Source organism: Callorhinus ursinus, unplaced genomic scaffold (assembly GCF_003265705.2).
Source record: "Callorhinus ursinus isolate GAN/ISIS: 27379988/994484 unplaced genomic scaffold, GSC_fseal_2.0 scaffold1, whole genome shotgun sequence".
Taxonomy (NCBI): domain Eukaryota; kingdom Metazoa; phylum Chordata; class Mammalia; order Carnivora; family Otariidae; genus Callorhinus; species Callorhinus ursinus.
The window spans coordinates 48,843,853-48,857,882 of NW_027397063.1; the positions used below are offsets into that span (position 1 = coordinate 48,843,853).

Sequence of the window (14,030 nt, forward strand, 5' to 3'; positions counted from 1 at the left end):
AGTGCGGGGCGGGGCTGTCGGGAGTCCGAGTGCCGCCGGTTACACTTCTGAGAGCCTTCGGAAAGCCACAGGGCAGGGGGAGTGTGCGCCGAGAAGCCGGGGGAGGAGTAGTAGGCAGGCCCAGCCTCTGTGCCAGCCCAGTGACACACTTTGAGGCATAAATCTGGCCGGTGATGTTGCGTCCGGGCGCTCACGTGTGTATAGACCCACCGGCTTGTCCGTACGCCGTGTGGGCACCTGCCGTGTAAGTGGCTCCGGGCGTGGCGGCTCGTCGGACGTTCAGTTTCTGTAAGATTTATCTCCAGGGGCCTACCTAACCCCGGCTCCAGAGGAGAACCTAAGAAGTTTAACGGAGCCGGGTCTGAGCAGATTAAGGGAGTGGAAGAGCGGCTGCGCCGGAGAGGGTGGGGACTGCGGGTGCTGGGGGGTGGGGGGGCGGGTGGGTAGGGAACCACCTCTTCGCCCGGTCTCCCAGGCAGAAAGGTCTTTTGGCAAGACTGGCTTGACAGAGATGGCCCTGGAATGTCTCGAGTCCGGGCCGTGATGATCAGTGAGTGAGTGGCACCGGGCTGAGCCTGGGCAAACTGCCCAAGAGGAATGCTAGCACTTAGGAAGGTGAGGAGGAAACTCAGGATGGGGACCATCTGCTCCCCCAACCCCAGCGGGACAAAGACATCATCGGAGGTCTGCAATGCCGACTGGATGGCCTCGCTCCCCCCTCACCTCCACAACGTCCCCCTTTCCAATCTGGCAATCCCAGGTACTCTTCCATTCCTCCTTGTTCCCACTGTGTTTGCTTCTGCCATTTTAGTGTTCTTATTATTAATGGATTGGGTTGCTTTTCTGTTGTGCTGAGAAAATAATTGTCAGTGACCTTACTAAACCTTTTTATTTCCAACCAAAAACTTAACACTGAAGCAGCTGCTGTAAACAGATTCAAGTACAGTGCCTCATTGGCAAAGGGGACTCGGGAGCATGGAAGCACCATTTTTTGTTTGTTTGCATCTTTTTGTTTTGTTTTGTTTTGTTTTGTTTTTACTTGGTAGCCTCATTCTAAGAATGTTACAGTCTTAATGTTGGAACCAGGCCATGTGAGGGGTGCATGTACCTGAATCGCTGAAAGGAAAAAGGAGAGATCAAGAGTAATGAATAAAAAGTCATTAACAATTTTAGATCTGGGTCAAAATTAAAACTGAAAGTATTTTCTCATTCATCTGACCTTGCATGTAGGAAAATCAAACAAACAAACAAACAAAGATTATCATTAGAGAACAGGTTCAGAACCAGGACTGAGTATAAAGACACATATTTTCGCTGTTGGAAAAGCCAGAAATGGAGAATGCAAATGCTCATCAGAGGTCACAGGCAGTCATTAGGTGTGATGAGGTGGTGTTTGAAGATTTGTCTATATATACACAGGTGTCTGCCTGACTGATCTAGAACCGAAGCGTTGAAAAGCACTTCTGCTCCAGCCATGGTTTCTCTCCTGGGGGTTTTATGCCTTGGTATTACTCGCATTAAATTTGTTAAATGTGTCCTCTTCGTTCCGCTCAAAAGCTGGTTAAAGCATGGTTTCTAGGGAGGGACTTTGGACTACAGTGATCCAAGATCACTTGATCGGCCGTGCTGGGTAAAGTCCCAGATGCCTGTACTTGAAAAGCACCCCTAGGAGCAGGGGATGGACGACTGCTAATGTTTTCTCTCAACTGGAGATAGAACAATTGCTCTTCGCCCCTAGCCTACCAGACAAACATGCAAGCATCCCTGGGAGCAGTCTGATTTTTTTTGCATGACCTCATGCAACCCAGATCTTTGCTTTCTATGCATGAGGAAGAGCAGCGCTGGCTTCAGATGCAGCCTTTTCCTTCCTCACCTTTTCTTTTGGAGGTCGTCCAGGTGCATTGTCGTCATGGGCTCTTGCTACTTTTGAGCAAGGAGAGGGCTGCTACATCTCTTGATAGTTACGATCACTTGTGTTTTATCAGCCATTGACTATAGTTCCTTGGGAAATGCCAGATGGTCATGCTTCAGAACAGGTCTTTTCCATGTTTAATCGACGCCTGTGGAGTCATCACTGAAATGATGCACAGGCTTCTTTTAACATTAGTCATTTGTCTTCAGGCTTTCCGGTGGAATTGTTTGGTCAGGTGGTATGGCAGGTAGTGTGTGTTTGCAAACAGCATGGCATCTTAGGAAGGCCCTAAATGACTTTGTCATTCAGGACATGGCCGGGGTAGGTTGGGGCTTCCTCCTTCCTGTTGTACTTTGGATGGACAGATCACACCACAGCCCCAGCTCTGCCAGTGGCTTGGCTGGGTGCTCTGACACCGTGACTCCAGAAAGGATCTGGGCATTTGTTCTGCAATCTATAGGGTATCTCACAGTTACTAGAATTGCCAGGGGAAGGGGGCAAACAGCCAGAGCCTGCTGCTATGACTGGAAATGCTATGATGAGGCACTATGGAGGACATAGGAATTTGTTCACCCTGCTTTGTGAGGTCTGGTCCTTCAATGCAGAAAACAAAAAAAAAAAAAAAAAGGAAGGAAGAAAGAAAAAGAAAAAATGACCTTGACTCCTCAACATGCTGAATTCACTTCTGTGAATGTCCTTTTCCCAGCCGTGGAAGGGGCATGAGCATATGTATATATGAGTTCAACACAGGAAGATCACATGTAAGTGCTAGCCATTTATGGACCCCTCACCAACCCGACCCGCCCCCCCAGTTTCCTTTCCCATCCCTCAAGCTTAATATTCCCTAGCTAATGGCTAGCACTCAAGTTCTGCCAAGCCTTGCGGAGAAATTCTGAAATACAGAAGGCATTCAGGACATGGAATCCATCATCTTCCTCTCCCATTTCCCCTCCACCTCTTCCCCTTCGTGATCACCTTCAGCGTAATAGTTCTTATTTACTAAGTGCTAACCTCACTAGCCACTGGCGAACACTACCTCAAATCTCTACACCTCCAAGACAGCTACTAACTTCCTCATTTTGGAAATTAGAAAATTCTTGTCCAGAGAGGTTGAGTAATTTTTTTAAGATCACACAAATAGTAAGTAACAGAACTAACATTTAAGCCCCTATCTAGCTGGCTCCAAAACCCATGCACTATCCCTGTGCCCCTCAGGGGGCCTTGGGGAGTGCAGAGCAGCTGTGTGTGTGTGTGTGTCCATCCGTCCTAGGGGAGGGGGTGGTAGTCTCTAACCAAAAAGCAGTTTTTACAGTCTGTCCTCTGTGGCAAATGAAATAATTTTTAAGATTAGGTGGTCTTTATCTGAGTGATTATGTATCACTGTGAAGAGATAGATAGACAGATATATATGTGTACATATTATATATCTGAGTAATATATATATTTACATGTTTACAATTATATATGTATATATGTGATATATGTGTATATCTCTGTATATACACATATCCCTGTTTATAACTGGAACGCAGGAAGTTTTAAATTCAGATTTATCGCTTAGACATTTGTGTGATGTTTATGCACATGTATGTGCTCCCGTGTGCCAACCGATGATGTAGGGTGTCTGTCAGATTGTGTCACATCTGTCAGGGTGAGGATGGGGTGGCACTGACCTGGGAAAGGTCAGAGAAAAAGCAGGGGTTCTGGCAAGAATAGTGGACTGGGATGGAGTAAACTACATCAGATTTGAGTGCATCTGCTGCATTTGCCTAAGTCATGATGGGAGAGAACAGGTGTGAATGTGTACCTCTCAACAAAGCCTTGATGTATTATTTTACTTATACAACTGTTAAGAACACGTGTTAATGACCAGTATCGCCCAAACATATTGAAATATCCTGGAGAAGAACCCCAGAACAAATCTCATTGCCAACCGTTTAGAATGATTGGAGACCCCAAGGGTAAAGGATCTGGAAATTGCAAAAGTCAGGTTTTTAAATTAAAGCTTTAAACTCTACAAACATTTTCACTGACGTTAGTGAAAGCATGATATTCTTTATGGACAAATGGACTGATAGAAAAAATGTTTTCTATAACGTGTATAGGTTGCCAATGAATTCTTTTTCTATAGTTTAGTGTATTTCTTTTCTTGTCCTTTTTTTTTAGATTTTTTTAAAACCATGCTTTTTCCCTTTATATTGAAGGTAAGCTGTTTAGTCTGTTGGAGAGAGCCTTGAACTTAAGAAAGTTGATATTGTTGATTCTGGCTGTGTGATATTGAAGAAGCATCTGAATTGCTCAGGACTTAGTTTCCTCATTTGTAATTAAGATGTTGGATTAAATGAAATACAGAGTCTTTTCTAAATTAAAAATTCTTTACTTGGAGGCTTTTTTATAAATGCCCATACTTTGTCCAAACGTGAAAAGAGATAGAAGAATGAGTCATTTTAGGTCTAAAAGCCCTTTCTTTTATGCCCCTTTAGAACAAGAAATTATTTTTGGCATGTGCAAACAAGTACTCACAACTGCCAGGATGAAGCAGGGTCCTCTCACTTTAGCATCCTAAAAGGAAATGTAGCATAATTAGTCTAAATTAACTGACCCTGAGTACATTTTAAGAAACGTCCATGCTCAGGCCTGGGGGAGACCCAAGGATGAATCAGGCATCAACCTTAGTATAAAGGAGCTTACAGTTTAGTTTTATATATACAAATTACCATATATAGTTCAAAATAATTGGGGTAAATATTAAAACGAAGATATAAAGGTGTGATGGAAGCACAGAGAATAGAAAGATTAATTCCCGTTAGTTCCTACTTCTCAGATTAGGAACTACTTTGTTGAAGAAACATGGCATTTGACTCAAGATTTGAAGAATGGTCAAAATTTCAAGGGATGTGACTAGGCAGGTGGTCTGGGTTGGAAGGGGACTTTCCTGATGAAATAAACCAGTTAAGTTCAGGGATGAGGGTAGATGGGAAATGGTTGGAGGACTTTCTCTCCTGCCTCTCAGTAATGCTTTGTTAATACCTTTATCATAGCACTTCTGAACACATTGTTATTTTTGGCTGTCTATCATCCATATTGTCTGTGAACAATTTGCATGCAGAGAGTATGTCTTATTTCTCTTTATAATCCTAGGTCCTAGTACACGGTAGCAGCTTGGTCATTGGTGACAAGTGGATGATTGAATGCAAGGGACCCGGAGAGTAAGGATGCTGGAGAGTGGCTCGCTTGCAGCCACCATCGTGTTTGATTGTGGTCAGAGCTAAACTGAATGGATTGATTAGGTTTACCTGGCGAAAAAGCTGTATGAAGCCACCTGAACATTTTCCAGCCATCTCTTATTCCTTCTGCATAGTATTCCCTTTAGATAAGCTTTAGATAAGGCTCATCACTGAGCCCCATTGGAAGTGAAAATTCTGAGGCAGAGCAAAATGGTCAGGAGAGTCAGAAGCAGAATTCTGGTGTAACTTGTGTCCTAGGAACAATTCTTTCACCCTGCATCCTTTCTGCCTTCTCTCTTCCCTTGTCAAATGGGAGCTTCTCATGTTTCCTGCCTGGCCTCAGCCCCAGCCTGCTCTCATTTCTTGTTCCCCTCTTCACCTTCCTTCCACTGACCTGGCCTCTCCCTTTCCAGTGTCAACCCTCGCCCACATGCTCCTCAGTGCTCTCCAATTCCCAGACCCTTCTCATCTTCCTGAGGATCATCCCCTTCTTTTTTGCCTTTCCGAATTCTATGCCTGTCCCACGCAGTTCCGCCTTTGACCACTTGGTGAGTTCTGTAGCTCTTCTCACTTCCCACATGTGCGTCATGCAGACGACCAGATTATTACAGGGGCAAGACGAAGGGTCGTTACTCTAATTATGCTTTTGGAAGTTGGATTAGGTCTGATGCATCCAAAAGAGATTTGGGGATCCAAAGGGGCATAACATACATTGTGGAACAAGAAGTCCAGGTTGGCTCCACTTTGAGGATAGCATGAGCTATGAGTTGGCCCTAGAAAGAAACCCATCCCCCTACAGGATTTGCGGCTGTGGAAAACCAAGGACAAGGCTGAGTCTACCAGGGCTGACCCAATCAAGAAAAACAATCTTATGGAACCAAAATGGACTCTTGGGTGGGAATACGTTTTGTTTTTGTTTTTTGTTTTTTGTTTTTTTGTTTTTTTTTAATCTGGGTGGTCATGGTGAGGAATAAAAAGAGCCTATGACTTTGGTGTTCTTATTAGTAGGTCGTTCTTCTAAGGAGGCTCATCAATTCCTTAGATTTCCCTACCAGTGCCCCCCAATCACACAAAAGCCACAAGGAATTCAGGAATCACTCATGTCTTCAAGAAACAGAACGAATCATGGATTGGTTTAGAGTGTTAACGCTAGAGCCACTGTGTCTGGATTTGAACTTCACCTCTGTTCCTGATGACTCTGTGACCTTGGGCAGGTTTCTTACTCTCTGTGCTACAGTGTCCTTCTCTGTAAAACAGAGACAATAATAGCACTACATCATTTAGTTAGTGTGACAAATTAATTCATATAGCATGCTTAGAACAGTTTCTATCACAAAATGATGTCATTAAAAATTGATTATGATGGATTTATTAAAAACCTACACCTGGAATGGACAACCAAGAAGAAGTGTAAGATTAGTCCATCCCTTCAGGTAAGGCACAGTCTAGTTAAGGAGCTGACCTTCCAATTAAGCCATGTGGCTCAGTGCTCTCTGATCAGATCAGGATAACCTGAATGGTCATCCCCTCAGGGGAGCTTAGAGTTAAGGGAAGGATACATGGAGGGTTGCCCGGGGCGTGAGTACCAAGGGAGACTTAAGGGCAGTGTGAGGGCAGCTGATCAAGAGAGCCAGAAGAACCTCTTTAGCTACTTACTCTGTCCCCCATCCCAAATTCAGCTGTCAAACTTTGTCATCCTCAGCCATCCAAAGCCTTTGGGGAACATGCAACTCTGTGACAGGGCCATCCTGTTAACTTTGCCCCTTCTCTCCTCATTTCCCCACCACCTGCCCTCCTAACCCAGTACTTGCGTTCCCAGCTCAGGAGTAGGGATGTTAGGAAATGCTTTCCTTTGAATAGATCTTTATACATACTTTATAACTCTTTCCCCAGCCATTGGAATAGCCTCACAATCCCTCCAAACATACACATCACCCCCTACACACACACTAACACACACGCTACCCATCACCCAACACACACACTGAGCTATGGCCTCAGGAGAGCCTAAATTTTCATGCCTGTTGCTGTTTTCCCTTGATAAAGATCTTCCAAAACATGCCTACGGACATCTCAAATCCTAGGAGCCTGCCACCTTCACCTGCACGCTGCTGTTTCAGATGTGCTTCTGAAGCTGACAATTGGCTTCTATCCCATGATTTGAGCTGACTACCCCCTCACCCCCACCCGTACCCCACCAGGGGACAGGTTGGCTCCAGTCTCCCCCACCCAGCCCCTAAGAGCTTCCAAGTGCAGGCAGCTAGAAGTAACTGTTAGAGAAATGCTTTGCCTTTGTGAAAAGCTTGAACCTCTTCACAAATGCTGAGTAACCCTAATTAGAGTTTCAAACCCGGCCTGCAGAGGAAGGATTATTTATAGACATTGTGGTAGGTGGGTGTGTTTGTGTGTGTGAAAGGATTTGAACACCCATCAAGAACCAAATTAAGGTAGAGGAGCACTGTGACGGCACTGGTTTGAGTAGTTACACGCCTGGTGGAGCCAGGGCCCTTCACTTCTCACAGCTCTGGGAATTCAGATTATATTGCTGAGCGCCCATAAGGATCAAACAGTCCCTGGGAGGATTACATTAGTAGGGTCTCTAGTAGCTCCAAGGTAACCTGGGTTTGCCCACAGAGGCCGGCATTGCTCCAAGAGGGTGTGTAGGTGGTGCTAGGAAGTGTCCGCGGTCTACCTTGGATTCATGGTCTACGAAGCCGCTGGAATTTTCTAGGAGAATAACAGGTGGGGTTTTTTTGTTTTTTGTTTTTTTAATTTCCAATTATTCTAGAACTATTGGCTGTAAGGTTCTTTTTTTTCCTAGAGAATATTCTGTTGCTATTTTTTTTCCTCTGTACAGACCTGACGGTATCAAAGGGAGAACCAGGAAGCATTTGTACCCTGTACTGCTAATGTGTCAGAGTGCACAGCAGTCTGCGTAATGGTGGAACTGAACGATTCCTAGACACTGTCAGACTGAGATGAATATTTTATAAACATATGATTTGAAGGCTTCTGTGCTGAAAGCAGTATTCTTATAAAGTATAACTGAAACCAGGTGAAAAAATGTCAAAGAGATAAAGGTAAAGACAGCATCCCTCCTTCCTGAACTTTGAGTTCAGGTCACTGTCCTGGCAGGAGGCGCCCCTATGGATCTTCAAAGCTCTTTAACCTTTTGCTTCTTTTGGTTTTCACTGCCTAGATTAAAAAAAAAAAAATGTATTCATTTAAAGGAAAATTGGGTATTCAAAGGATATTTTTAGAGCACCTTTTGTGCCAGGTACTGTGTTAGATGAGGTGAACATGGAGAAAAGAGTCTTCTCCCTGCTCTTCATGAAGTTATGATCTTAAAACAGAAGCTAAAATTCAAACACTGTGGGGAAGAATGCATAGGATACTGTAATACTCAGAAAGCCAACTCCCAATTCCATTACTGGAAGGAGGCGGGAAGCCTGGTAGATTGAGCTTTCAAGAGGAGCTTGGGTTGAATCATAAAGAGCAAATAGTAAATAGGTGTTACAGGTAGAGGGAAGGTTATCACAATGCAGAGGTACCAAGGAGGAGCGAGGAGTGAGAGATTAGAGTGACCTTGAGAAAAGCCAAGCAGTCTGGTATGGTCAGAACATAGATTTCATTTAAACAGAGATGAGACTGGCAAAGTAGGCTAATGAGTCTTACGTGCCCTGCTAAGATTAAACTTTAAACATTATCCCAGGGCAAACAGCAGCTGTTGAAAGACTTGGTCAGGAATGGGTGAAAAGCCAGATAACTGCATAAGGGTGAAGAGAAGCAAAATGGCACATCAGTTATTAGGAATGCTGAGGGGTAATATGAGAAACTTACTCTTTCTTTCATTTCTATTTAATACATATGTATTGATTTCCTCTTATATGCCAGGCCCTCTCCTAGACACGGTGATGATCATTACACACAGTTCCTGCCTTCAAAGAGCGTACAATCTAGTTGGAGAAATGGACTTTTTTCCTTAAGATTTTATTTATTTATTTGAGAGCGAGAGAGCATGTGAGCACAAGTGGGGAGGGGCAGAGGGACAAGCGGACTCTCCACTGAGCGGGGAGCCCAATATGGGGCCGATCTCAGGCCTTCAGGATCATGACCTGAGCCACGAAGGCTTTCCAGAGAAATGGGCATTTAATCAAGTAGTTATACTGTATGTGATGAGTAACTGCTCTTTAAAAACAAAACGAAACAAGTAGTTATAACACAGTATACTATGTAGAATGATTGGGGAGGCAGAAGCTGCCACTGGAAGAAGTATATGGCATGGGCAGCTTTAACAAGACTTGGGAGTCCAGGGAAGCCTCCTGCAGGAAGTGATGAATAGACTGCACTGGGAAGGGTACGTAGGAATTAGCCCTGAGACTGAGTGTTCTAGGGGAGGAAATGACGTGGAGAGAGAGAGAAAGAGAGAAGAGAGAAAATGGCCCACTTAACAAACCAAAATTGTTCACAGTAGTTGTACTGTAGGTTTTCAGGAGGGGAGGGGCAAGGAGTAAGGTGGCAAAGTACAGGGAGGTCTAACAAGCCATGTTAAAGTCATTTAGCTTTACCTCAACGGTGGTGGGAAGGACGTTAAGCAGGTGAATGACAAGGGGTCAGCCCTATGTTTTGGAAAGACGGCTCTGGCTGCAGTCCACAAAGTACATTGGAATTGGCAGTACTGGAGCCAACTGGAGCCGTGAGTTGGTTGATGAGACCATCCCGGTGGGAGGAGATGCTGACCCGAGAAGGAGAGTGACAGTGTGGACGAAGGAAAGGGGAAGACACAGGAGGTATATCAGAGGAAGTATCAACAGGACTTGAGGGTGAAAATAGGGGTACAGGGGAAGAAGCAGGTTAGGGGGTGGCAGAAGGAAGCAGATGGGCGGAGTTTGGGGCACGCCAAGTTTGAGGGCCCTGTGGGACTTATCAGAATTGGGAGAAAGGCATAGACAGCGCTCAGGGGAAATCATTTCAGAGCTCAGTCTTACTTTTCACAATTTGCCCAACCCCGGACCCTCACCCACAGCTACTATTATATCCAATATAAGAAGATTTGAGTTTGAAATCAGTGTCTTTATTCTTTTTATATATATATATTTTAGATTTCAGTTAAACTTTTACTTTGTTCAGGAACTCTGACCAAAACTTCTAGTCCCAGATAAGTGACCCTCAGAAGCTCATCTAGTGTTGGCTTGTTCTGCATGAATTCTCTCATGTCTTGTTTAATGATTTCTTCAACTATATTGGCAGTTTGGGGTGGGAGTTGAGGTTAGCTCTGTGCACTATAGCACAAACCAGCTGTGAAATGGAAACGTTTAGTAACGTTACCACGCCGTCAAATACCACATATTTCACGCACTCACATCCTGGGGTACACCAAAAGGCTAAATAAAAGCAGGAGAATTTTGTAGTAGAATATTTAATGTAATATAAGTTGTTCTTCTACCCTAAACATTTTCCTGTTTTCCCCCTAAACTTTTGTATTATTCTTATTTTTGTGTTAAAAACTGAGAAGTTGTTAAAGAGAACGTGATTATTTTGGAACTGAGAAAGCTTATCAGGGGATGACCAAGTGCCCTTTGTGAGGTGTTACTTTACCAAAAATGATGCCATCTGTTCAGAGACAAAGCAGAGTAATAATGAGCAAAACAGAGAAAGAATTTCTTATTAATGAATTACCTATACAATCTCTTACTTTGGGATGGGGAGCAGAGCGTCCCGGACATTTGAGGAAGAGAAAGTCTTTCAAAAGAAAATAGATGCCCATCCATCTGTAGAGGGCTTTAAAATGCCTCCCAGACATGGAATTGAAACCCCTCTGACTCACATAAATCCTAGGATGTTGGGGCCGATTCAGAGAATATCTGGGGCAGTGGAATTCTCATGGTGCCCTGCAAGAGCCCGGGTGAGGCTTGGTGCCCCTCAGGATTCCTCCTCCTGGCCAGAAGTGGGGACTGTTGGGGCAGACCTTGAACCAGAGAAGCTCTGCTTGTATTTGTTTTACATATAAATACCTCATTTGACAACATTCCAGGTCTGAAAAGCACCATGAAAAGCTTGGATTTACTCCAGCTGTCTAGCTCATCCAGCCAGCTGGGGAGTAGACCAGGAGAAGCTCTCTGGATTCCCAGGCTAATGTTAGTCCTCAGACAGTGGGATACCTCTTGGCTTCTCAGCCCATAAAGATAAGTTGATCAGCATCCTCTGCTTTCCAGTGTTCTGCCTCACCCAGTGGCTTTGTTGCATTGTGAAAAATTCCAAATTCAGTAGGCACTTGATTAAAAATTAAATGGACCACATGGCCCTCTCAGATTTTGTGGGCAGTTTGACCGTTGTTATTAATACTCTCCCACACGCCCTGTGGAAAATAATCCAGTCGGATAGGTGAAGTTTTTCCCTTTGGGCTGACAGGGTTTAAAGACGTTCTTCTTTGGTTTGGGAATCTGCTAAATGGTCTTCAGATCTCGAGCCTGGGACTCGTGTTGGCTAGATTCTGTAGATCCTAAAGATGCCTCAGCCTTTTCAGCATTTGTCGGCATGGAGTCACATTCCCTACAAATGCTGCATTTTTCCCAAGGACCTAGTTCAGGTGTGTGAAATGGGAGACCCCAAGGAGATGTTTTTAGAAAGTAATTTACACAGGCATGAATTGCAGGAAATCTACTCTTTAGGACTTATCCTTTTAAATTGTTCGATGCGATGTTTTATTATAGCTGCTCCTTTCATCATTCTTTCTGTCTTATTTTTGTCCTGTGTGTTTCCTGACATATTCCTCTTCGTTGAACCAAATAACTCAAGCTAGAAGGATAGATGGAGATAAATGGAACTGGGGGATACAGGTGCTGGGGGTGAGGAGGTGCAGACGTGAACTCTGCCTGTTTCAAGAAGATGGATGGACCAAAGAGAAGTTTGGGAAAGGATCAGAGGACCTTGGCTTACCTGCCCTAGAAACTCTCTAAACATCTGTTTATTCAAGCAATCATGCTTGCATTTATTCTAGATGCGTGTATTCAGTGCCTACGATATGCCAGAAACTTAGGAACTGTAGGGATACTCACAGTCAGGTGTCCGTGACAGATACGGAGATAATTGCCTGAAGGTGTCCCAGGTTCATCAAGTTCAAGAGGCCGTGGATGCACAAAGTGAAAAGTACTTACATCTACTTGGTGGAGTCAGGTGAGCTCACAGGCAGGTGATTTGTGACCTGGGTCACATACAGGTAATGAAAACAAAAAGGCAAGGGGCAATGAGTTTGTTCCCAAGGAGTGTGAGGGTTTTCTGTTTCTGTCTTCTTTTAAGCAAATCTTTTGCTATATCCAATAACCATAAGGCCCACTTCTTTTTTTTAATATTTTATTTATTTGACAGAGAGAAACACAGAGAGAGAGAGGGAACACAAGCAGGGGGAGTGGGAGAGGGAGAAGCAGGCTTCCAGCTGAGCAGGGAGCCCGATGCAGGGCTCAATCCCAGGACCCTGGGATCATGACCTGAGCCGAAGGCAGACGCTTAACATCTGAGCCACCCAGGTGCCCCAAGGCCCACTTCTTATATGTAACTTTGCAAATGAGATTGTTCTCAGCTCAGGCCACAGACCTATTTTAGCATGCAAAATGACAGTCTGCTCAAATCCCATTTATTGTAATATTCATAGAGGTGAAATACCTGATCCGTAACACAAGATGTTTTCTACAAAAACTGCCCTAAACATTTCCATCATTTAAAGACGCATGTTAATTTTTATGTCTGTTCTTAAAATGCTTTATTGTATCTCGATTTTTAATGTTTATATACAGGAGAAACAGTATAGAGAAGTAGTTCAGAGTACAGGTTCTGTTTTAGCATACCGAGGATCAGATCCTAATTACTCATCACGTGACCTTGAATAAACAGTTTAACCTCTCTGTCCCTTAGTTTTCTGCTCTGTAAAGTGGAAATAATGACAGCACCTGCTTCACAAGTACGGGGTTAGAGGAAACACGGTCTATATATGTGCCCTTACTCTTGACACCAACTGCCAGTTTTGGGGTCCTCAAGATCAGCCTTAGTTTTGCTAGATAATTTGCTGGAAGGAGTGACAGAATTCACTGAAAGCTGTTATACTCACAGTTCCTGTTTATTACGGCTAAAGGCTACAGGTTAAAACTGGCCAATGAAGAGGTACACAAGGCAGAGTCCAGGAGAGTTCCAAACGTGAAGCTTCCAGCTGTCCTGTGGCTTGTGGACGGTGCTCGTCTCCCGGTACCGAGGGGCGGCAGTACACACAAAATACTGCTAACCAGGGAAGCGCATCTGAGCCTTGGTATCCAGAGTCCTCATTGAGGCTCCACATGGCTGACCTCAGTATCCAGCCCCTCCAAGGTCAAGGGTGTATCCACATGACTCAAAGCCATCACTGTAAATCTCATCCTTAGACGTTCTGATGTGACCCCAAAGTCCCCAGGTGAACAAAGATACTCTTATCAGGCAAGCTATTGCAAGGATTTGAGAGATTACCTCCCAGGGCCAAGGAAAAAGACCAGCCCTCTGGTTGGTCGAGGTTAACCTCTCCTTGGCAAGGTTAAATTCTTTACTACACAACAAAGTTGTTTAAGAATTGTATAAGATAAAACATGCATTGTGCTTAGAATATTGCTTAGCACGAAACAAGCATAAATTTTCAATATGTAGCTATGGTTATTAACAGTCCTTTTTGATGGCCAAATATATATCTAGCACCATATTAGATACTATAGGATATCTTTAAAAATTTAACGAGATATAGTTTGTAATCTTGTAGGAGAGATACTGAGATTCAAATAAAGCAAATAAAAGCAGAAGGCGGTGAATGCCACAGTAAAGACTGTGCTTGGGACCTGGGAAGGGAAGCGATTCCTTGCAGATGGGGGTTAAGG

The 14,030-nt window shown here is 44.1% G+C and overlaps 1 protein-coding gene across 1 annotated transcript in view; it reads left to right on the plus strand.

Annotated features, from left to right (window-relative positions):
• The first annotated feature begins 454 nt into the window (after nt 1-454).
• PLCXD2 (phosphatidylinositol specific phospholipase C X domain containing 2) overlaps nt 455-14,030 on the plus strand; it is a 42,951-nt gene continuing 29,375 nt past the window's right edge. The window contains exon 1 of the mRNA XM_025873994.2: nt 455-760. Coding sequence (XP_025729779.1) covers nt 598-760 — 163 coding nt within the window. The 5' untranslated portion in view covers nt 455-597. The remainder of the gene's footprint in view (nt 761-14,030) is intronic.